General features: G+C 42.7%; 2 protein-coding genes across 3 annotated transcripts; both read left to right on the top strand.

Moving 5' to 3' along the window:
- Positions 1 to 1,022: 1,022 nt before the first annotated feature.
- LOC542129 (protein YABBY 4) lies at positions 1,023 to 4,819 on the top strand. 2 transcript variants are annotated; one of them, XM_020537576.3, is made up of 7 exons: positions 1,023 to 1,886; positions 2,042 to 2,218; positions 2,390 to 2,582; positions 3,269 to 3,317; positions 3,592 to 3,667; positions 3,985 to 4,054; positions 4,289 to 4,819. In XM_020537576.3, the coding sequence occupies exons 1-7, from the start codon at positions 1,761 to 1,763 to the stop codon at positions 4,378 to 4,380; spliced, it is 783 nt and encodes a 260-aa protein (XP_020393165.1). In that variant the 5' UTR covers positions 1,023 to 1,760; the 3' UTR covers positions 4,381 to 4,819. The 2 variants fall into 2 exon arrangements, with proteins under 2 accessions (XP_020393165.1, NP_001306695.1); NM_001319766.1 differs by having other exon boundaries at positions 1,523 to 1,886; positions 3,985 to 4,059; positions 4,291 to 4,775.
- An 11,666-nt stretch (positions 4,820 to 16,485) lies between these two features.
- Positions 16,486 to 20,011, top strand: LOC107522034 (Vesicle-associated protein 1-1). Its single transcript, NM_001322276.1, has 8 exons — positions 16,486 to 16,974; positions 17,302 to 17,372; positions 17,484 to 17,565; positions 17,652 to 17,767; positions 17,870 to 17,992; positions 18,379 to 18,420; positions 19,148 to 19,225; positions 19,854 to 20,011. Exons 1-8 carry the CDS (start codon positions 16,917 to 16,919, stop codon positions 19,959 to 19,961), a joined length of 678 nt encoding a protein of 225 aa, NP_001309205.1. The 5' UTR covers positions 16,486 to 16,916; the 3' UTR covers positions 19,962 to 20,011.
- Positions 20,012 to 25,716: the final 5,705 nt, after the last annotated feature.

Here is a 25,716-nt window from a genome sequence, read left to right as displayed (position 1 = left end):
ATAAGTATCAAACAGAAACATAAGTATTATACATAAGTTCTGAAGTCTAAAACAATGGCTCATGGAGGTGGGCGGTTTGGCCGGGGTTGCGTTGGGCTGAACCCTTCCGGAGGGTTGTTGGATGCCGCCCCAGATTGGCCCTGCACAGAGAAGAGATAGCATGTGTTATACCAGATGCATTACAAACATCTAACTACAATTTTGATACTCACAGGAGTGTGGAAGAGAGTAGGGTCAACTGGGGGGAACAATGGAGGTGGCGGAGCGATGCCCTGTGCGGCGCTAAGGCTCTGCATGTAGCATGTACTGGAACATCTCCCAACATCGAGTTGTTTTCGAGACCAAATTTAATTTTGCGCCGGCCGGTCGTTACACCATAGTATATCTTACGTTTACAGTTCGCATGTAGAGATTCCCGACCGGAAACAGATGACCGGCACGCATACAGGGTTACAGTCTGTACACTACCTTTAGGGTAGGAAGTACGTACATATATACCTGGTCTCTCGGCCCCATTTAAGCCTTGGTTCCACCGTACCCATGCCGAGGAAAATCGAGCCAGACCACGGTCAGGCTTTTGTCTTGCGAAAACGCGAAGAAAAGAAGCACGCCGCACGCGTACCAGAGCCCTTCTCGCGCCGGACCGGTCAGATCGGCCGTGCTGGCCTGCGCGGCTACACGACGCGCGCGTCCAGGCACATTGATGAGAAGTATATATACAAGTACGTACGTACGTACAAAGGGAACGTGCGCGCGTGCGTACATGACACCCACGTACTATGGTGCCTGCACCTCACCTCACCTCACCTCTTGCGCGCGGCCGGAGAGCAGCAGAGAGGGGAGACCGCGCGCATCGATCGTGGCACAGGTTGGGGGGGCCGGACGATCCCCACCACTCGTCCCGCTTTTCCAGTCGGCAACAGTCTCGAGATGCCGACCGCCGGTGCAGACAAGCTAGGGGCCGGGGGGAGGTAGCGTGCTGCCTGCTTTGCCCCCGTCACATGTACCAACGGCTCCACGCTCGCTTTCCCTTTGTCCAGGGGCCATATATCCACCGCGCTGTCCGCGGTCCACACACCCCATGCCTTGCCTCCTCCTCCTGCCTGCCTGCCTGCCTTTCCCTCGCCGCTCGCGGCAAGATCCACATGCAGTAGTAGGAGTAGGAGCAGCAAGCAACAAGGGAGGGAGGGAGCGAGGTCTTGGGCTCTCTCTTGTTAGTTCCTGCGTGCTTGCCCTGCCCTGGATCGGCTTTCAAATCGGGAACAACGACAGATCCGAGGCTTTCTCGAATCGGGCAGGTCCATCAAATCGCAAGTTTAGCCAGCCCCAGCCCCAGCCCCAGCCCCAGGCACAGCCAGCTAGCCGTCAAATCACTCACACTCATCAAATCAAAGGGGACCAAAAGGATATCTCCTGGCTCCTGCCCCTCTCCCCTCTCCTAGCTACTCGTCGTATAAAATTCCCCTTTCGACTCTCCCCCCTCCCCACACACACCTGACTCTCCTCCATCCCCTCCTCCGATCTCTCACCACGCTCCTCTTCTGCTACCTTGCTTTCCCTGCTGCGATCCGTTCCTTGCCCTATTAGTATTAGCTAGCCGGCCGGCCGGATCGATCGAGCAAGGAGGGGCGCCCCAGCAGTCCTCGTCGGATCGATCCATCTCGTCGACAGCGTCAGCGCCTCAGGTGGATCGGAGCGGAGGTGGTGGACCGGAGCTAGTAGCTGCCAGCCACACATTTCGGTCGTCGGAACCACATATCATGATGTCGTCCTCGTCCTCGTCCTCGTCGTCGGCCGCCTGCTGCTTCCCGCTGGACCACCTCGCGCCGTCCCCCACCGAGCAGCTCTGCTACGTGCACTGCAACTGCTGCGACACCATCCTCGCCGTACGTGCATGCGGCGCCCCACTCTCACCTATACCGACACTCGCACACACCAGCTAGCCTCTCCCACTTCTTCTTCTAGCTAGCGCAGCAGCCAGCAGCGCACGCAGTGTTGACTGATTCGTCTCTCTTCGATCTCTATATGCATGCGCGCGCAGGTCGGCGTGCCTTGCAGCAGCCTGTTCAAGACGGTGACGGTGCGTTGTGGCCACTGCGCCAACCTACTCTCCGTCAACCTCCGCGGCCTCCTGCTCCCGCCCGCCGCGCCGGCGCCGCCCAACCATCTCAACTTCGCTCACTCCTTGCTGTCACCCACATCCCCGCATGGCCTCTTGGTATGTAACTATGGACCAAAACCCATCCAGCTCGTTCGTTCAACTAGTTTAACATGCATGCACTTTAACCTGCTAGTGCATGTTTAGTTTCGTCGTCCCTAGTTAGCCTCTTCATATACCACTGAGATCAGTCAGTGTGTGTGTGTGACTTGCTTGCTTGCTTGCGCGCAGGACGAGTTGGCTCTCCAGCAGGCGCCGAGCTTCCTGATGGAGCAGGCGAGTGCCAACCTGAGCAGCACCATGACGGGCCGCAGCAGCAACAGCAGCTGCGCCAGCAACCTGCCGCCGCCGGCGCCGATGCCTGCAGCTCAGCCTGTGCAGCAGGAAGCCGAACTGCCCAAGACCGCCCCGTCGGTAAACAGGCGTAAGGACTTCTTGTTCTTTCTGTTTCCAATCTTTGGATCCCCCATCTCTCTCTCTCTCTCTCTCTCTCTCTCTCTCTCTCTCTCTCTCTCTCTTCTGTTTTTTATTACTTTCTGCTTTACTTTTCCGAACCAAGGGTATTTATCACTGCACTAATCAAAGACCCAAAGCCATTATATTGGCGTGATGCGGATGGGGATGAACTCAGGAAAGTGTCTGAAGAGGATGAGTAGGGGCAAGCAGATCACCGTTTGTCGTGCTGGAACAATAACAACAACTTGATTTGTGCATAAATAGAACTGGATGCATGGACGACGACACAATCCCATCCTAGCTTATTATTTCGTGCAGTGTTAGGATAAATTACATATATATATGGGTTTACAAGGTTATAATAGATTACATGAGCATTTTTCACCGCGTCCAGGGAACATATATATATGGATTTGTATAAAAAAAGGGGGACCTTATCAGGGTCGATGGATGGCCTAGCTAGCGAGACATACAATCATGTCATGTTATAGCCAGAGGTTGCCCATATCCATCGCTCTTCAGTTGCAAACAGTCGGCATGCATAGTGTAGTAGTTGCTGCTAGCTCTAGATAGATAAGCGTACCCATTCGCCCATGTTCCCTACGGATGCATGTATGCTGACTCAAATCTACCCTACAAAATCTAACTTCGCAGCTCCGGAGAAGCGGCAGAGAGTCCCGTCGGCATACAACCGGTTCATCAAGTAAGATTTTGTGATAAAAGTCTCTCTGTGCATGCATTTTCCCCCTTTAAAAACCCTTGTTTGTATACTCTCATATTCACCTCATCCATATGTATTGAAGTGGATTAGAGCGTAAATTAGTTTAAGTTTCAGCTCAAGACATATGGATTGAGATGAACTATAAATACGAGAGTATCCAAACGAGATCAGATAGCTCTAGTATAGTATGCGCCACTCTCTGCATGCTCATCGTCTTCTTGCTAGTAAATGTGTGCTGCTGGCTGCGTGCACACAGGGACGAGATCCAGCGCATCAAGGCCGGCAACCCGGACATCACCCACCGGGAGGCGTTCAGCGCAGCCGCAAAGAATGTAACTTTCTTTCGTCTTCTTCTCCAGACGCATATATGCACAGCAGTGACAACTACTCGTGGCTAGCTTGCTGTCTGCGTGTCTTGTGATTTGACCCATCACTTTACAATGTCAGCATGGACACAGCGACACCTAGTGTCTGGTGCTGGCTGCTTGCGCCTGGTGTGGTCTGTGGCTAGCTTGCTGCCCCACCGGCACAGCGTCGTACAGACGATACAGCTAGCGTTCGTTTTCAGTATTTGCTTCCAAGTACTCGGTCGGTCGTACGTACCCTACTAATGTTGCATTGCCTTTCTCTGATTTGTGTTCATAATCAGTGGGCCCATTTCCCACACATCCACTTCGGCCTCATGCCGGACCAGGGCCTCAAGAAGACCTTCAAGACTCATCAGGTATCAGAGCTGACACTGAAACCCTAATAACTCGATGTATATTTTGTATGCCTTGAAATCCTCACTTGACACTTTGACGGAGTTCAGGTCATCCAGCAGCAACACTATATTACCACATGCTTCTTTTAAGTTTTTTTTTTATTATTCGAAGTTTTGTAGTACTTTGTAAGCACGCACCGTACCCCGGCCGGCCTCTAAAATTTTGGCTGGTTCCTGGGCTGTGACATACAGGATGGCGCTGAAGACATGCTACTCAAAGACGATCTCTACGCCGCAGCGGCTGCAGCTGCAGCAGCCAACATGGGCATCACTCCATTCTAATAACTCTGGTTAGGCATGTGTTCTGAATCAGCTGGCACGTCGTAGTGGCTATCGCCCTTTGTGCTGCATTCTAGGGTTTCGTCTCAGATCTTGATCTCAACATCGATCGTGTGTCGTTTAATTAGAGTACTTTCCAGTGTGGGGATAGAAATGGAGAATAATCAAGTTAGAGCGCGCATCAAGTAGGCCACTGATGATCCGTAGGTACAGACTTGATTGTCTCCTCTATATATCCCTTTTCATTTCATGTTCTCTCTCTTTTTCCTATTTTTTGTTCCTGGACCCCTTCAACTCGCCAGTAGAGAGCTCGTTGTGCCTCTCCAATCCCATGTTTGCGTATGTCTGCTCAACAACATGTTTTTACCATGGAGAACAAGTTGAACATCTGTTAGATCTATCAAGAGTGTCATATATATGTTCCATCGTCCTTTACCATGTACTTCTACTACTACTATGTGGTTTCTTTCAACATATAGGGTTATATTGCGTTGTTGATTTGCGGTTAATGTAGTTGTGAAAACTTGCATAGTCACTATTGCTTGGACAATTCAAAATAATAGTCTACATATAAATAGGCACAATATTTCCATATGGAGATTTTAAAAATAATAATGCAGGTAATTAATTTTAGTTTTACTTGATTGATCGACGATACACTGTCCCCTTGGAAATGAAACTAAGATGGAAAATCAAATTGAATCACAAATGGATCGACTATAATGTTTAAAACTTCTTTTGGAAATGTACAATTTAAAGATTAACTTAGGAATAACAATTATGTTTCTCTTTGTCAATCAAAAAGTGACCTGCAAAATAATAGCATGGTTAGATCTATGCACTGTTCCTTTGATGGGAAATCAACATTGAATGTAAGGATTAATTAAATCCATGAATTAACTATATTGTTTAGTTCAGTAGTATGTAAATTAAATATAGAAGTGCGGGAGTGTACCCCGCACACACATAGACACACGCTCACAAAGTATTTTCTCCACTTGAAGAACTTAAATTTGTTTAAAAACATCATGGTAAATGGAGGAAATGGGATTAGGTATAAAATATATCATCCATGAGACAAGTGTCTATGGAGTATACTTTTATTTGGTGTAGAGAAAAAAAGATGAATATGTACGTGCTTCTTTTTACTGGAAATATGTTATTATGTATTTACAATTTATGTTCAAAATAACTTAATGATAATATAATATTTTATGTGGTCGTGATTGAAGTAAGAGTGTTCTCATTTGATTTTTATTGATAAGGTGACGAGCGACACGTAATGCAAATAGCAACATAAACACACAATCTCATTTGATATTTTTTATGTTAAGAGGCTAGGTAGGATAAAATAGTATTCAAGGTTTGTAAAAAAAAAATGGTGGTTCTTGATCCGATGGCACAATTCTTTGATCCTACAAGATAGATGTTCTTTAAATTATTCAAATATCTAGGTAGAGTCTTTCAGTTTAAAAAAACTTTGTGGGTCCCTTGCTTGGGAATAATGTTTTGAGAAATAAGGAATTTTTTGCCTAATTCTATAGTGTTTTTAATTTGTAATCTGATCATAAATACAAAGAGGAAAATTTGACTGTCTTATCAATGTTGTTTGATAGTAATAGGTCCCCAAAAAAAGTATAAATTTTTTCTACTTATCATGAGTAGCTACCATTTTTCAATATTTTGGTTGCATGTGTTTGGTGTTTTTTTTTATCCTGGACCAATTGTGATGGGTTAACAGCAGATGTTACTCTTGCCTTGATATGCTTAGAGTATCTCCAATAATTACCCATTGACAATACCAACTAATATATAAAAGTTTTAAATATAGTTACTTAAAATCTACACATCTCTCTCGTATCTAATTTAAAATATATCAGTAATCTGTTGGCGGAAGCGTACAAAAGGCTATGATAAAAGATCACCTCGACTCTATATATATTATATGCTGTATATAGGAAGCGTGCTTTCTGCTTTTGTTGTCTCCTTGGACGAACACGTACGTTGCCCCCGGCCGGGCGGCGGCGCAAACAACAAGGAACGAGATCGAGAGCCGAGAGAAGCTAGATGCTGCTGCTGCACGGCGCGCCCGGACTGCCGAACAGGAAAGGGATGGAAATGGACATCTAAAAATCTGAACTGTCCGAATCCATACCGATAAAATTCTAGTATCAAATTACAAATACCAAATACGTGCATGTATCTAAATTCGTTTTTATAGTTTTATCTATTTTATTATATAGCTATATTTAATAAAAAATACGATATATTTGATATTTATCCATATTTGTGAGGAACAAAGTGTAATAAACCAATTTATTTTTTTTCTCTCCATGACTACAAACTAGTTATTTTATATTAATATTAATATTAATAATGATTAACTGGAACTATATATTAGTGTATTTATAATTAAATTTTAATATTGTTATAATACTGCTAATGGTACAATATTAAATTCAATAATCTATTTAATTATTAAATATTTGTTGATAATTATTATTTTTATGACCTATCTATGCTATATACTTACATAATTTATTCTCTACTTGTGTAATGATTTTGTATTATAAAAAATAACAAAGAAAATTGCTACTTGTTGATTGCTATCCTTATTAAATTCCTTCACTTAACTTACCTTTATATAAAATATTCTTATTATAATTTAGTTCACGTTGATATTAGATGTTATTAGACGTGTATTTTAATTTTACTTTACTTTGATAATCGATGAACTTACGACTAGTAAAATTATGTTTATCTGTTTTAATTAGTATGCACTTTGAGGTCAAATATTCAAATAAAAATCCAAATCTGAGACATTAGTTATGTATTCATATTTAAAAAGATTTATTTTTGTATTTAAATCTAAAGTAAAATATGATAAAAGGTAACATCATCATCCGCTTCGTGGTAGCCCAAGCTAGAGCAAAGAAACCAAGCCGCCCGACAGCACTGCCGCGCGCAATGGAGCTAGGGAACTGGCCGGGGTAGGCCCCTGCAGGCTGCAGCCCTGTGCGTGCGTGCTTTCCTTGACGCGACGTGTGGGCGCCGTGATTTCTGTGTACGAAGTGTGATCTAGCGGCGGAGTATGCCGGAGCGTCGCGTCTGCGTGCCCATGAATGATGAGGCTTCTGCCCGGCTGCCCCCGTGACGTGACTACTGATCCCCGGGGGCCTGCTTTGCTCACTGATTTCAGGCCTGATTCCGAAGCGCGTGCGCGGGTCACGCCTGGCATTCCTCATTCGCCGCTGTAGCGTGTACGCGTGCCGGAGGCCCGTGGCGCCGCTACTGTGAACCTTGACTTATAGCCCAGTTTTGCATAGTGGTTTCTGAAAAGCTACTGTAAACAAAAGCTGTTGTGTATTATGTGTTACAAAAAAATAAAAATTGTTTGATTAAACAACCGTGTCTTCCAAAAAAATACTACCAAACTCTCTCACTTACTCTGGCGGATTACACATGCCATACATAATTTTATCCGCTCATCTTTCTCGCTCTTTCACTTACCAATAGACCCACACTGGTCAGCCTCGCGATCTAACTGTTAGGGCAGGGACATCTGACTGTCTGTAGGGGTGCCCTAAAGCCTCCTCTGAAGGTTTAGAAGCATTCTAAAGTCACATGGTTGTTCCTAAAAAAATAATACACTAAATTTAGGGATATGTCCTCCTACCCACTAAAATCTAGGTGTTCTCTCTTTTCCTCTAGATTTTTTTATAACCTAGACTACAAATTAAACACATAATTAATATGTACATACCATTTTAGACCATGATAAATACATATGTAAAAATCAAATCTAAAATATATTACGAACATGGTGTATTGTATATAGAGGTGGATTTAGAGAGAATCACTGCAAGAGCTAGGATTTAGGGGGTGATATGGAGGAGACCATTGTGAATAGTCTTACATGCGCTGAGGCAAGAGCAACAACAACCGAGGCTAGGGCAGAGATCGACACGGGCCACCAAGGCAAGAAGCCATACCCGCGCCTGCTGCCAGAGCTCAAGGAGGAGCGTGTTTCTATGTCAGGAAGCGTTAATATTTATTTTGTTACCATTAAAATAGCAAGCTATTTCTGTTTGTGAGAAGAAAGAGAAGCATATCTACTCTACACTCGATAAGTGCCAATACTCGATAAGTGTCAATATGCAATGGGTAGCTTGTGCTATTTGGGGAGAAGATAGATCATTCGTCCCTCTTTGTTTATCATCTGAATCACATATTTTGTTTGTTTGTTCAGTCTATCTTTTCTTTCTTATATGTAGTATATCTTTCAATATATGTATTATTTTCAATTTATGTACTAATAGAATCTATGTATTTTATAGAACAAAAAATTAAGATTATAAACTAAGTTTTTTATTTTCCATTCATACATTTCCATATTAAAGTGAATTTTTGGGAGGCTGGTGAATCGATGAAATATGAATTGTATTGGATATGTCGTTGATGTATGAATTGTGTATGGATATGGAGGAAAATTCTTGATCCTAAAAATGATTTTGATGGCTTGATGAGTCTTCCAAAATAAACCTAAACTATTTTTGACTACCAGAACTAGGCATCAAAAATAAGTTAGTTTGTTATCAGAAGCCAAAAATAGTCATGTCAGTTGTTCTGCGGCAACAGAAAATAATGCCTATTTTCGGCGCCGAACTTCCGACGGAAGAATGCCGCCGAAAACAACCATATAGCCCCCATAAAAAAGTTAATTGCGGTGGGAAACACTTATTTTTAGTGTTTATTGGCCAAAAGGATATTGTTTTCAGTAGTGGTGGCAAACCTAGTATTGTTTTAAAACTGAACGTGACACATGTGACAAGTGAGTAATTTTCAAAAAAAACTTTGAAGCCACACTTAGAAAAAAAAACAGGGCCGGGTGAGGATGCTATGAAAATTGTATTAGGGCCCGTTTGTTTGATTGGAAATGAAACTCATTCCATGAATAACATTCTAGATATTAGATTCCTAAAGAAAGTAATTCCTTAGAATTTGATTCAATTCAATTTTTTTGTTTGGATGCCAATGGAATTCTTTTCCATGAATCAAATTCAATATCTTGTTTGGATAGTTATATATGGAATTTATATATTTGGAGGGAAGTAACCACATCAACTTGCACACAACAAAATACACAAGTTTTCACCCTACAATTTATCAAGCAGAATGCATCACGAGAATAGTAATAATGATGCATATTTGTCTCAAATGTCCACATATCATTGGAACACATTACTTGCTACTCAATGTGATGTTCAATTCACCCAACATAAACTAAGACAACAACATCAACACACCCAACACCAGTTCAATTCACCCAACCACAAATCGGTTCACTTTTTAAGTTGCTTCAACAGCCATCTCTTCCTCAGAATCAATGGAAGTGCCAATAAGGACTCGTACTTGCGCGCATCACCTGTTAAGATATCAAACAAGTCTAAAAATGTGTCTTCATCTAACCCATCTATCTCCTCCAATGTGCTAAAAATTTCTTTTGATGTCGGGCCTTTTGGTGCTTCATCCCTAATAGCTTCAGTGAACTTGTCTAATTTCTCTGCCATCATTGAGGTGAAGGAATCACTGGAACGTTGCCTCTTCAAGCTTCCTGAGGTTGTTGATGAAGTAAGCTCTTTACCGGTTCCCTCTTCCTTACTCATATCTCTCGCACCATCAGCTGGGGTCTTTGTCGCTTCACCGGTTGCATGATCTTTCCCAAACACCAAGTTGATCGAGTCCCAATATAAAACTGTCTTGTGTCTGTACCCATTAGCTTCTTTATTTTTCTGCAGAAAACAATTTGACAAAAGAGTTAAAAACATTACTTCAGAAGCATAATTCAGAAAACATAATTAGACAAACATGCTGTTCTCAGAAAATTACTTCAGAAGCATAATTCAGAAAGCATAATTCAAAAGAGTTAAAAACAGTACTCCATAATTAGACAAAACAGAAAACAGAAAACATTACTTCAGAAAACAGAGAGCATTACTTCAGAAAACATTACTTCAGAAGCATAACTTAGAAAACATAATTAGACAAACAGAGAGCAGAAAACATAATTAGACAAACAGAAAACATAATTCAGAAAACATAATGATGTCAGCTGTTCACCGAAAGAAAACAGAGAGCAGTACAACAGAAAACAGAGAGCAGTACAAAAGAAAATCATTGGGTACAGAAAACAGAAGAGAAAACAGTCCAGAATTATAAACAAGAGAAGTATAAATTTGGAGCTGCTACTAAACAAGTCCAGAATTATAAACAGTCCAGAATTATAAACAGTCCAGAATTATAATTTGGAGCTGCTACCAGCTGCTACTAAACAAGAGAAGTATAAATTTGGAGAAGTATAGAATTTATGGCTACCAGCAGCTAGCCATAAACGCACGACCGCTTTTCAAAAGAGCAAGTAAAGCTGCAGCCTAACATAACATGCAGCAAGTACAGTCTAGCACATTCTCTGTAGTCTCCAGTCTCTCATGGTTCCCTATCACCATTACATAACATAACAAGAAGCACTTGATGGCCTAACTTACAGCACATAACTTCAGTAGTAGTGGGAACTATCTGCACTAAACAACATGAAGTTTTATTCTTTTATTCCAGCCAATAGAAATCAAACATGAAGTTTTTTTCTGGAAAATGACTATGCTAATCCAGAATTTCTGTAGTCTCTTTAGTCTATTAAGTTGTAACAATAAAAAAAAATAAAAAAAACTGAAACTTACCGCCACATAAGCCTCCCATACAGAATCACTATCGACGGATATCTTGTTCTTGTTCCAATCCCAACCAAAGCCACTTGTTTGTAGCATACCATTGATGATAGTGTGGTGCTTGTCAAATGTCTTGTTCCTTGACATGATGTTGTCTTTTGTGATTTCCACATTGCACTTTTCTCGGACATTCTTGATAGCAGCCGTGTAGACATGAGACTTCCACCCATTTTGGCATCTGTCACCCTTGTTGTAGTACTCCACGAATGTGTCAAGAAGTGCCTTGTCCATATCATCATTCCAAGAAATGTAGCCCCTGCCCGAGCCTGACTTCTTACCCTTCTCCATATCCTACAAGCAAAAAAAATACAAAGGTTAGTAGAATTATTGAGGAGCAACACAATATTTGCAAAAAAGAAATATTTAAAAAATTATCATACATTGTCCACGTCTCGCTTGGTAATCATCAAACATTTGGTTAGCTTTGGTGTCCCTAAAGTTAGTCCATTGATTTGATGATTGCACATTGGTAATCATACTCACTTCACTTTGAACATCATGAGATTCAACAGATATTACTTGATCAACTTGGCCTAAAAGTAAATCATCCATATCTCTTTGCCTATCTCTTGCAAAGTTGTGCAATATGCAACAAGCATTGATGATCCTAATCTGATTTTGTAAGTCAAAATATGAGTTTTTCCTTAATATAGCCCACCTCATCTTCAATAGCCCAAATGTTCTCTCTATCACATTTCTAGCTGTTGAATGGCGCAAATTGAACAATTCCTTGGCATTGGATGGGTTATTCCCTTGGGCAGCCCACTCATTCAAGTGGTAGCGAGTGGATCGATATGGAGCAAGAAAGCCTGGTCCATTGGTGTATCCAGCATCTACTAGGTAATATTTTCCACTTGGAATAGCAAATGCATCGTCCCGAGACATGGCATCACGAAGCACACGTGAATCTGAAGCTGACCCTTCCCATCTAGCTAGAACATAAACAAACTTCATGTGTCGATCACAAACACCCAAAACATTGGTGGTTATTTGTTGCTTCCTATTCCTATACCTCCCTTGATCAGCCAAAGGTACAAAAACATCAATGTGTGTACCATCTAGTGCTCCAAGGCAATCTTCAAACCACCTCCACTTAGAATCTTCAGGTTGTACAGCTAAAGGATCAGGAAGCTTGATAAATTCATGGCATAATGATAGAACACCTCTCAACACCTCATTGAAATAGCGGCTAATTGGTTCAAGTGACCACCCGTATGAGCTACGAATCATCCTCATCTTAGTGCCATGACCCACTACAAGCAAAAAGATAGCAACCTTTTCTTCTACCGACACATTCAAGGTGTCACACATATCGCACCTCTCACGTAAGATAGTGCATAGGTCTGAAAAGGATCTCTTAGTTAGACGCAAACTGTCGTAGCAATAAACATTTGATCCTTGATACAGATTCCTTAGCATTTGTTTCCGACCAGCTACATCTCTCTCTATCACCTCAGAGGGATCCATAAGATGTCTAGGTCTTTTCCGATAATAATATTCCGCAATCATGCCCATGACAGTTGCAACAAATAAGGATGCTACTCTCAGCCTCTTCTTCCTACGCCTCTCTCTCATTTCCTCCAAATTTCTTCTAACCAATTCTAAGTTGTTGTGAGGCATCTACAGCAGATAAACCATACATCATAAGCACACTTGAGAAAACATTATATATATATCACTAATTCAAAGAAGAACAAGAGAACAAAATGATACACTGCGGAACATGTGGCCTGATATGGTCAACCAGCACATCGGTAGAGACTAAAGAAAAGCTGAAAACTCTGCTGGTTTTCCCTGGTCAGACTGAAAACCGCATTTAGTATCTACTAAGCTTTGTAATAACTGAAACCGTTTGCGTCTGATGATCTGAACAAAGTACTGCTGCGTAAAGAAAATGACAAAATTCAAGGAGCCGTCAACAAGACAGAGCAATTCCATGGATCATTGACCTGAATTTCCCCTATTATGAAGTCCGTTCAAAGTGCGTAAAGCAGTACTTTGAATCTGTATGAACGTAACGTAGTACTACCAGAGTGCTTTGAAGCAGGAAAAAATGACAAAAGTCTGATGATCTACAGCATGCGTTTTCTACCTACGCGTTACTCGATCTCTGCTTTCCCCTGCTATGAAGTCCTTAACAACTCGCTAGTACGTGCTTCCCCATCTCAACTCCCTCCATTTACAGCAGAAACAATATCGTTGCTTCATTAAAAAGAAAAACAGACCCGCAAAAAGGCAGTGTGACAAGAGAAGAGTGGAAGAAATTTTAGCTAGGGGCATGCACGAAGGAGCTTTTTTCGCTAGCAGAAGTGGCGCCATGTCGCTGGCAGCATCATTGTTGCTCGCGGCCAAACAAGGATAGACAGGCTCAAGGTGACGAGCGACTGGCTCGACCAGCAGCTGCAGGGCGAGACGGACGGCTCGACCGAGACCTTGAGCGACTGAAGCGGAATATCAGAGAAGAGGAGAAGGGGTGGGGAGCAAGCGACATTACCGCAGCAGATCTCGGGGAGGAGGAGGCGACGACGCAGCGCTCGGGGAGGAGGAGGCGACAGCGCGGCGCTCGGGGAGGAGACGAGCGGTGCGGCGGCTGAAGCGGAATCTGTTTCCTGATTTTAGGTTAAGAAAGTTTCAGAGACTTCTAATTCAGGCCCAAGAAATGGATGGAAAGTTAGTTTCCAATTCTATAGTTTGCCAAACAAATTAGCCCAAGAATTAAATTCCAATTCAGCCCAATTCCAATCAAACAAACGGGCCCTTAGACAAAAGTCACTTTTAGTGTGAGCTTTGGGTGAAAGTTAACTCCTTAAATTAGCGTTTGGTTTTTTCTAAACCAAAACATGTTGAAAAGCCCGATTAAAAAAGATCTAAAACTTAAAACCATATGCCTGTTCATAGTATATTTGCATTCCTTTCGCGGGTTCTGCGAACCCACCAGATAAGATTGAGAAGATCGAGGCCCTAAAAACCCCTAGAGCCCACCAGACATCATTCAAGAGGCCCAGTATCTCAAGGGGCCACAACAACTGAACATATTAGCGTAGTTTCGTTGAGTGCACCTGTGCACGTCTCTGTCAGCCATCCGCAGAAGAACGGCAACTGAAAATGAATCGGTCTAGGGATGACGTACGGGAGCAAATCCGCAAGGAAGAAACTTGAGCGAGCGCATATGTGTTTCGTCCGCACGCCTTAGACCATTCGTGCGTCGCACTGTTGGACCGTGACCACTGACCATATCTGATCAACATTTTTCTCTCTTATATAGGCGACGTGTCTGATATCCTTAAGAAACATCTACGTATTCTGGCTTTCTGAAAGAAGCGATAAAGAAATACGTAGCCTGTCACAACCAGAGGACGCGTATTCGTACGTGGAGTCGTGGACTCGTGGTGGAAACCTGGCTGGAGTTTTGTGTTGCAGATATATAGGGCTAGTTTAGAAACTTAAATTTTCTTAGGATCTCTGTCTTTTTTTAGTGTGGGTAATCCCAGAGAGTGTCATTTGTATAAAACATTATTACTATTTAAAGAAGCGACAGCAGAGCTTAACAATTCATGCCTTTTAAAAAAAACTCTCTGCTTGTTTTCAACTCCACATAGAACCGCCCGCCAGCATATATATATCATCAGTTGAATCACAGCAGTCCATCTCAGGACCCATGACTGGGCACCCAATTTTGTCTTTATCACAGAACAAAACTCTACGGGCCTCTTTGGAATCAAAGTCTTTCGAAACCATGGTTTCCAAATATTGTGGTTTATAATTGTCGTGACATAAATACTATGTTTTTTAAATACCATGTTTTTTCACAGTTTTCATGGAAACCGATGCTTGTTTGGTTCCAAAGTTTAGAAACCTAGTAATAACTGCATGAGGAGTGGACGGCGGGTGATCGGGCCATCGTGGCAGAGGCCGGTGACGGAAGAAAACCAAGGAAAACTGAGGTCTAGACCTCAGTATCCAGAACTCCAAAAATACTACAGTTTTAGGTAAACTATGATATTCAAAACAGAGTTTTGATAGCACCAACCAAACACCTTTTGGCTTCTAAAACCATAGTATTGTACAATATCATAGTATTGCTTTAAAAGTATAAAAATACTATGCAACCAAACAGCCTCTACACTTGCATCAATACCTCTTCTATCGTCGCTGAATGAGTTCTCAATGGCAAGAAACAATAGCCCCAATAACACCCGGGAATTGTAGATGCAATAAAATACAGGTACTTTTGACTGGGAATAGGCTAAAAGTGCTCGTTTATAAATGAATAATCCAGACAGACGGAGCAACATCAGCATCAAGGATCAGGATCATCCACATTCAGCCCCTTTTCTATTCCCCCAGAGTGTCAGGTAGTATTACTGTTGCCTTAATTTGGCATGTTGTTATGCGGATATTGAGCCTATTTGATTCAGTTTTTTTTTAAGCTTTTATGAGAATCTGGCTGTGAAAAAAATTGGATCTGAATATTATGGAAATTATGTGTGGATGAAGATAAAATGGTCAAATAGGGTTTAAAATGTACCAAAGTTACAGTTTCCTACTATCACAACGACTCGGTCAATTTTTTGTTTACTTTGATTTTGAATGATTTTGACTAAAATAATTTTCATAAACACAGGCCGAAAAGTTGAGCGTTGTCTGCAGCAGCTTTAGTGGCTAGAAGTTTTTTTAAAAAAAAACTGAAACAAATAGAGCCATTTTATATTCGTGAAAAGTAGAACTCTATCTGTGATCGGATATTCCCGTTTGTCCATTTTGTAGAGTCCGTATCCGCATCCCCAGTTGTCCAGCTCCAGCCGTGCGGAGAACAGGAACCAGAAGTCAGAAGCGCTTCCGTGCCGGTTCAAGAATAGCAGCACCGTACCAGCCAGCCAACAGGGTCGCCTGCAGTTGCAAGCTCGGAACTCTCCGGAGACTCGTAGCATCACTTCACAACTGGCTCTATGAAAAGGACCAGTAGCAACAACAACACGCGCGCTGGTCAATACTGACGACGTTCGCTATAAAACGGTCGTTCGAAGATGGCGGCACGGGACCTAACTGCAGCCCGGCCGATGTGGCCTGCTGGAGCGCGACACCTCGCGCGACTTGCGTATGGCTGCCGCCGGGAGCAGGAAGTGCCGTTGACGCGCGGCGCGGTCGCGGAAACGAGGCCCGGATTCGAACCCAGACGAGACGATCGGTGCGACTCGCGACCGATTCGAACCGGATCCAGCACGTTGGTAGAACTGGCGACCCGGACGCGAAACGGCCTCGGATGTAGACGCCGCAACCGCCTTCTGAATCCTCCGGAGGAAAATGGGCGGGCCGGCAGATAGGAGGAGTAGCTCAGAACCTCAGATAGCTCGGGGAGCGAAAGAGAGAGAGACCGACGCGCATCCTCATCCTCCCCGCCTCAAACTCGCGTCGCGGGGACGTGTCCGTTCACACGAGTATTCTGCGTAGCCACGTCGCCGGTGTGCGGTAGCGGTAGCGGTAGCGGTAGCAGCCAGGGCCCAGGGCTGCTTCTCGCCCCTTCCAAAATCCCGAGCTTTTCCCCGGTTTCGACCCTTCGTTTTCCTCCGCTTCCTCCTCTGCTCCACTGCTTCAGGAATAGGTGCCTCAGGAATATAGGTAGACGGAGAAAAAAAAACACAGAGAGAGAGAGAGACGGAGGGGAGGCATCGAAATTCCGAATCCCCACCTCGCCGCTCCCACCACCACCGCGGATTGCGTCCCGTTCGATTGCGCAGGAGTTTCTGTTCCAGGATGAGCACCGAGTCAGGAGAGCTGCTCGGGATCGACCCCGTCGACCTCCGGTTCCCATGTATGCGTCTTTTATTTTTGCTATTTATTTTTTTCCTTCCTCGCGGCGCGCGGATTCTATTGGTTTCCTTGAAAATTTCTCAGTAGTCGCCATAGCGAACATAGCTTCGCTAGCTATTCGGGGGAAATTTTATTGCGCTCTGTCGAACGCCCATTCGATAATCTTCTACTGGCTGTTTCTCGGGTGTTCATCATCTTTTTATCCTTTCTGCGGTTCATTTCGACATGTGTTCTGTTGCTTCCTAATCATTTCGAGGTAACATGCAGTCGTCCCGTCCTGTACTGTTCATTCCTTTCCTGATTTCCTTCTCCTCTCTGAATCATGCAGTCGAGTTAAATAAGCAGATCTCCTGCACGCTGCAGCTGACGAACAAGACAGACAAGCAGGTCGCGTTCAAGGTAAAACGAATCCTTTCCTGCGCGTTCCCGGGCAGGAGAAGCCAGCCACGCGAAACAAAATGGTACCGTACCCGTAGTGGACTGAGCTTGTGCGACACCGCCCGACTGTAGGTCAAGACAACGAGCCCCAAAAAGTACTGTGTTCGGCCAAACAACGGCATGGTGGCGCCCCGGTCCAAAGCTGACGTTGTTGGTAATTTAGTGCCTCGCATGATTGTCATGGCATAGCTGCCCTTTATTTCCACATCTTATACCCACCGTGAATCGTTGGATTTTCAGTCACAATGCAAGCGCAGCGGGACGCGCCACCGGACATGCATTGCAAGGACAAATTCCTTGTGCAGAGCGCCATCGTGGCCAAGGAGACCATGCCGAAGGAAGTCACTGGAGACATGGTAATAAGTCGCATTTTAGTGTGTTGGTAGTTTTCTTTATCATTTTATAGGGGGGTGCTCCTTCTGTTCACTAAAAAAAAATCTTAATGATGGGTTATGTAGTTTACCAAAGATTCAGGCAATATAGTGGATGAAGTGAAGTTGAAGGTAGTTTATACAGCGCCATCGTCCTCTCAAAGCGAGGGATTTGAGGATGGTAATCTCGGCAGTTTGAGTTATCAAGAGGTAAGAATTTGAGTTTAGTGTTGATTGTTATATAAGGAGTAGATTTCAAAAAAACCTACAAGTATTTACACTTAGGTTGCAAAAACTTCAACTTTGGGGCATATTGCAGAAACCTAACATGCAGTTTTTCTGCAATAAGATGTCAAAATAACTATAGGTTTCTAAAATAGGCACCAAAAATTGCAGTTTTCAACCCATGTCAAATTCTTTTTTTGGTATTTGAATTTACTCTTATATAATTACAGCATGTATTTCATGATCTGTGCCAACGAACAGTTGGGCTACTGCCTACTGCCTGCCTGACTAACATTTTGGCATTTTTGCACTGATAAGTGATTCTCTCCAATATCCACCTTCTAAAAGTGAAAGTGATTCTTTCTTTGCAGGAAACAAAAGAACCCAAAGAATCAGAAAAAATAATCTCTGAGGTGAACCTCTTTTATATAAACATTGTCAAGCTGTACCTACTAAAGATCCTAGGTGTAGTACTTTTGCACTTGAAATACTCGTACCTCAAAAGTGATCAAATTTGTAGCGTCAGCAATCCATTTGCTTAAATATTGCAAAGAAGTAGATGGAATTAATCATTGCTCTAAATGTATCACTTGAGCTCATTTCGGTATCTGTTTGCCATTGGATGAAAACTTTTGAAGATTCAGAAATTACAGATAGCCTATCTTAGATAGTTTATCTAATTGCATTCTACTTGAAGCAATCAATATTGAATATGCTGTTTCCAAATGACATATCCTATGGATAGTCTCTCAAATAGCATTCAATTATAAGGCCATAGCATTGCTTCACTTCAAACTGTTAATTTGACTTATTCTCTTATCGGTTATAGCATATTTAACTGGAATCGTTCAATCTTCTTGTAGTCCACATTTGCAGCCTTTTGATTATTGTTGTGTGGCTACAGTGTTCTTAACTGCAGTTTTCCAGCGTTAGTTCATCAATTATTTGTTCTCTTATATCTGTATAAAATTAGATGTAAACATACATTAATTAGCGGTGTTGTGCTCTCATGTATTAGCATTCTACCTGTATCGAATTCTTCAGCTTGTCAGCAAATTTTTAAAAGCAAAGCAATCGAGTCCTTGGTAGGTTACATGGACTCCATTACAGGCTTGACATGGTCTATTTATGCCTCTGTAGCCATTTGCTTTGATTTCGAAACTGATGGAGGAGAAGAATTCTGCTGTTGAGCTGAACAACAAGCTTCGACAAGAATTGGTCAGTGCCTCATTGGATTTTTTTGCTTATTATGCAAACAGTTAATAATTCGGTTACCCTTGACTTTAGGCTACATTCACCTTTTATTTTCTTGGCTAGACAAAGTTATGTTATAGCTCTTTTGATAGCTTTTGCATTTCTGTACATATCACTTTCAGATTGTATCCTGGTTTCTTTTGTTACATATGTTTTACATAGCCTTATCCTTTTTATATCTTCCATCCATTTCTCTCGTTCTCTTTTTAGTTCCTTTTGCTTTTCATGGTTCCATCAAGTGCAGAACTACATGTGCAGGTTCACATGATCCCTCCATCCACCTTTATAAAGTGTATTTTTATCTGAACATAATCCCTTCATAAGGTTTGACCAACAACTATGTCAAATTATATGCTTGTCTAGTGTACAGAAGTTATATCTATAGATTCATATTTTAAAATGCTTTTGTATGTTTTTGATCCTATAGCAATTAACCCATAATATAAGAGAAATTAAAGGCTCTATGCATGCAGCACTCTCTGGATGGATTACTGTTGTATTGCTTCCTGCCACACGGCTACCTGAATACTTGGGTCAATTTCAGTGGCAGGGCAGATTTATTCTGATTATATGTTTACTGGAATTTTGACAGGACCTTCTGAGGCGAGACATCAGCAGGCAGCATGGTGGTTTCTCATTAGTTTTAGTACTGGTGGTTGCTATTCTGGGAATACTGCTAGGGTTCCTCATGAAGAGATGAGCGCATGTAATGACTTATCTTGTCTGGCTTTTCTGAACTAAACAAAATTGTATGTGCTCTGTGTGCGCTTGTTGTTGTACAAGTCAGTGGTCTGTTTATCATAGGATCTGATGCCTATTGTAATTTTCTGATTCATATTATAAACTTTAGCCAATCAATAAGTCATAGTTACCAACACCAGCTGTTATCATCTTGCAAGCGACTTGAGGTCTTGAACTGTAGCCGTTCGGTTTGTGATTGTGAGAGATTTTTTTGACTAATTGTTGGCATCATTTTGCACATATGAACAGAATGAAACTGTGGTTTGTGATATATGTTGGATGCTTTGTGGATTGCGTGGAGCAGTGTTTTCTATTTTGTTCATTGTTAAGAGGTACCAGAGTACCAAACTCATTTTTGGGTCTCATTCTCCACGCAAACTTCATTGTTGGATGCTATGTGGTTTGTGATATCAATGAGGAAAACAAAATGGGTACATTTTTGGGTACTCATGGTACTTGATGGATGGTCTCATTTCAGTAACTATTTAGACTTTCAGCTTACATTAACAAATCATTAGAGCATCTCCAATAAAAAGTGCTATATTTGAATCCTAAAATTTAAAATAAGACCTAATTTGAGGTTTTTAGAGCTAAAAAAACATTTACAATTATGTCCCATATCACGTTATTAGGAAACAAATCACATTATTTAGGAAGTAAAATGTTAGAAATAGTGTACAAAATAATGATAGAGTCCTAACATATGAGGTCTTATGTTTAGGACCCGAGAGTCCAGGTCTTATAATTATTTGATGATTTTTTTGTAAAATAGGATCTCTATTAGAGCAGGTTTTTGGTGCTAGAGTCCTATATTTTAAAATAGGACCTCGTTAGGACTCCAGTTAGAGATGTTTACCATGTCCATGCTTTTACAATCTAAGAGCTCCAACAGCTCCTAAAAAATATCTCACAATTAGCAGGTATAGAGATGTCCTTAAAAAAAATTGCTCCTAAAAAAAGTTCATACTCTAACAACCCCTTTTATTTCCCAAATTGCTCCTCCACCTCAACACATGGTTTCCTTCCTCGCACGTTGCTCTTGAACATGGCGAGCATGCTCCAGCGCATGTACTCGTCACCGTCCTCGAGCAGATAGGCCACGTGGACGTGGAGTGAGGTCTCCGGGGACACAGAAGTTCAGGCTCCATTAAGGCGGCAAAACATGTGCGAGCGGACCTGCGCCACTGTCGTAGTCGGGGCCGAGGACTGGCAAGGCGCCGCTGCGGGGACCCATGATCGGTCGTCCGCTCAGCGTGCTCTGGAAGGCGAAGGCGTACGGGTTGAAGCTCTTGCACGTCTGAGACAACAAGGTAGCCAGCGGCCCAGCGCGCGGGCGCGAACGCGGCGAGGAATACAGAGGATTGGGACTGGGAGCCGCGGCGCAAATTTCCGCCCCGAGCTCTCAGTTTTGCGCATGCAGAAGAATAGGGAGATGCTACGACAAGCTATTGGATACCTTTTTTCTTTATTTTTATCGAAAATAAGATTAGAAATAATCTTTTTGGTTACTGTTGGAGTTGCTCTAAATTATAAGACGTTCTGAGTACTCATTCTCTACATAGGAATCATGCTCCATTTGCGGGCAATGAATCGACCCACATCACCCGTTAGTCTGCTAAAGTTTGATCTGGTAAACACGCAACGTCAGCCAGACGATGGTGTATCGGTTCGGGTGACCGCCTGTTTCTTCGTCCATTCCACAGGTCACGAAGGTCGAGATTGGTTGGCTACATGGATGCAGGATTCCCCACCGGATTATAGCATCCTATACCCATCCCCATCATATTTGATCAATCCTCATACCCATCTCCATACCCATCATGGGTACAAAACTCATCTCATACCCATCCCCATTTGGGTTTCGGGTCCCCAATGGGTCCCCATCCCCAATTAAGGGATAACTAGGTACTAACATGTAGCACAAACAATCTAGATTTTAGACATCACTACATCGACAAGCACTCATCCATGAACCATGATCCATTCATCCATCCATCAGAAAATACATAAGTACTTCGGGACCGATAGAAGAAATGGAGAAATGGAGTTTTCTCACCTTCCTTGGTCACCATCTGAGTTCGTTGGCGCCCGAGAATCCATGGTCGTCACCGTCGTTTGGGCAGGGCATAGCATATGACTGGTTATTTTAGTGTTTTGCTTTTTACTAGTCTGCTAGTTGCCTTGTTGGGATAGGACCTGGGGCCTGGTGCGCTGTCGTGTTGGGCTTGGTGGCCGGTTTGGTCTCAACTCATTCATGCAAACACGACAGGTGTACACGTATGAAATACCCATGGGTAATCGGGTTCGGATTATTGCTTCCCAAACCCATACCCGTTTACCCAATGGGTGAAGATTTTGTCCCATATCCATTCCCATGGGGACAATTTTCGTCCCATACCCGTACCCTAATAGGGGAATTCCCCACGGGTTGGCGGGTATCGGGTCCCCATTGACATCTCTAGTCCAAGTGTTTGGATGCTTGCAAGAGCGAGTGTGTCTAGTTTCGAGGATGCAAAACACGTCCTCGCGTTTAGCTCCACAGTTGTAGAAAATCTCTTCGTTTAGGCATGGCCAGGTTCGCGTGGTGCGGGAAGGAGGCGCGGAGTGCGCGAGCGGCCAAATGCGCAGATTGACGATAGCGTGCGTACAACAACCAAACATATAGGCTTTCCTTATGAACATGGTCGAAAAAAGGCAATCAAAGATATCGAAGCTGATTGGTTCCCCTGCTGGCGCGTGCCTGTCTCGAGCGGGCCTGGATCGCAAGGGAAGCTCATTCGCCACATCTCAATTCGTGCAGGCCAGATAGTAAAAAAGGTGCTAAACTACATGCGCGTATGCAGGGCGGTGGGCGAAGGCACATGCAACCAAACACGCGCTTGCCCGCGGTCAATGCATGGCGCGAGCCTGCACGCGTGAGGCACTGCAACCAATCAGCCCCATCATGTTTGCACATGTTCAGCATGACTATCGAGAGTCTCGTTGTTTGGAGCGATGCTGGCTAGGTTGGGAAGACAACCAAGGCCCGAAGTTTCTTTAGCCATCGTCACTCGGCATCCAGTTTAAGCAAACTCGATTTTAAATGGTTTTATATGTGACGATTAAGTTAGAGGATATGTTTTGCTAGTTTTATAAGTTTAGTGACCCAAGTGACACAACGTGCTAAGTTTAAGGGCCATGTATTTTACTCCTACTCTAATATAACAATTCTAGGAATAGAAGACCATCAAAGTAATTGTACAGATATAAATGAGTTATGTAAATAGAGAAATAGAAACACGATGATATTTCCCTGAGGTGTCAGAAAGTCAACACTGCTCACCAGTAATTGTTGGAGCACCCACGCAAGGGTGTAACTCTCCCTCGATTCACACAAAGAGTGAGTGTTATCTATGGGTTGATTCTTCACAGCTCTAGCACAGTGAATCACCAACAACCATTTACACCATGAGTTGGGTCCCTCAAAATCACCATCAAGACATCACCAAACTCTCAATCACCACTAAGTTATCTAGGTGATGCTGATTATCAAAAGTAATAAGCGCAAACTCTCACTTGGCCTAAGCAAGCTTAATGAGGAAAGTGGATGCACGTTTGCTACAATCTATGCACTATTAAGGTCATTGATCTTGTGATTATCAAATCTTAATTACCTCACTAAACAAGAACTCACCTCCCTCTGCAGAGTGTTTTCTTAGGTAAACAAATGAGTAAGAGAGACTCCTTGGACGATATGGAGGTGTGTAAATACACCATAACTACCCAACTAGCCAATATAGTTGCGCTACAGTGAAATCATGGTCATCGAACCGTCAGAGGTGGCCTTAGATCATTTGCTAGATTTATGGTGTGTTTGGTTTGTGGAGTCACCCAATACATCATGAGATGATGCATCATAAGTTCATTCCATCAATTTTGGTGGAATCAACCCACTCCTCATGTATATACTAATTATTAGCTTATGAGGAATGGGATGGTGATGGATCAACTCATTCTATTCAACAAACCAAATAAAAATGTGAGGAGTGAGAAGAAGATGGATCACTTCATTCCTCAAACCAAACACACCCTTAGCGTGACTCAACATCTGCAATGGTACAAATGTATCAGAAAACTAGTCATTGAAAACCTTGTAGTAACGTATGGTCTCACCACCCCTTGTCACACTCTAGGAGTTAAGTCATCCGACTACGGACCTTTGGTTCGATGCTCGTGTTCTCTTGTCCGATGCTCCATATAACACTACTAGCAAAGTGTTCATAGTATATTGCTACGATTTCTATTTATACTTGCGTATAGAATATAAAACACAAAGATATATGTGTTTTATTGGCTAGACGGGTGTGAATGTGAGTTTAGAGTCAACAACTATGGTTCGAATGTCTATTTATACATAATTTTAGTTTTTTATCAATTAATTATTTAAGTGTGGATCCGATCAAGTAAAAAAGACAGTGAGTTGATTACAGAAATATAAGGTATTTTTAATAGTGATGACGATGAAACCATATGACCAAACAAACTGATGCTTTAATATAGTAGATAGAATAGATAGATAAGAGATAGAGATAGAAATAGTATTAATGGTGCTCGATATGGTTCCTTGTGCTGATTAATGTCTCATAATTCATTAAATTAAATAAGTACTAGGTTTGTGCCCGTGCGTTGTTACAGGAGTTAAAAATTAGTATAAAATATAGATACGAAACGACAAACATCACTATGATATTTAAAATCCATGTGGCAAAATATCATTGTAACCATCTATAATCGTGCATTGCGACGCCACACAAAATATTCAATAAAATATCAGCAATTGGGAAGAAACCTAGTGCCAAATAACCCTTTATGCAAAAACTTCCATGGATAGGAACATAGGGAGAGCTGAAAGGGAAATGTGCCATTGGGCCATTTCTATAAGTATTTTGGTGATTAGATGTCCAACACATATTGAGTGAGTTCTTATGTGCCAAATGAGTGAGAAGTGTGAAATCAAGAACAAGGTATGTTTCTAGACTTAGTGAATTGTTTTTGAATACTAACATGGTTATCTAAGTGCTAGAAATAGTGCCAAGAAAAGAAGATTTGAATTGGAGAAGAGTTAGCAAACTACAACCAACACCAGCTCGGGCCTGACACACCGGACTGTCCGATGCCCCAGGCTGGTCAACGGTGAACCGGCTGCTCTCGAGAATGAAACTGTGGTTTGTGATATATGTTGGATGCTTTGTGGATTGCGTGGAGCAGTGTTTTGTTCATTGTTAAGAGGTACCAGAGTACCAAACTCATTTTTGGGTCTCATTCTCCACACAAACTTCATTGTTGGATGCTATGTGGTTTGTGATATCAATGAGGAAAACAAAAAATTTGCTCCTCAAAAAAAGTTCATACTCCAACAACCCCTTTGATTTCCCAAATTGCTCCTCCACCTCAACACATGGGTTCCTTCCTCGCACGTTGCTCTTGAACATGGCGAGCATGCTCCAGCGCATGTACTCGTCACCGTCCTCGAGCAGATAGGCCACGTGGAGTGAGGTCTCTGGGGACACAGAAGTTCAGGTTCCATTAAGGCGGCAAAACATGTGCGAGCGGACCTGCGCCACTGTCGTAGTCGGGGCCGAGGACTGGCAAGGCACCGCTGCGGGGACCCATGACCGGTCGTCTGCTCAGCGTGCTCTGGAAGGCGAAGGCGTACGGGTTGAAGCTCTTGCACG

The sequence above is a fragment of the Zea mays genome, chromosome 5 (genome assembly GCF_902167145.1).
Source record: "Zea mays cultivar B73 chromosome 5, Zm-B73-REFERENCE-NAM-5.0, whole genome shotgun sequence".
NCBI lineage: Eukaryota > Viridiplantae > Streptophyta > Magnoliopsida > Poales > Poaceae > Zea > Zea mays.
This window is presented reverse-complemented; position numbering and strand designations above follow the sequence as displayed.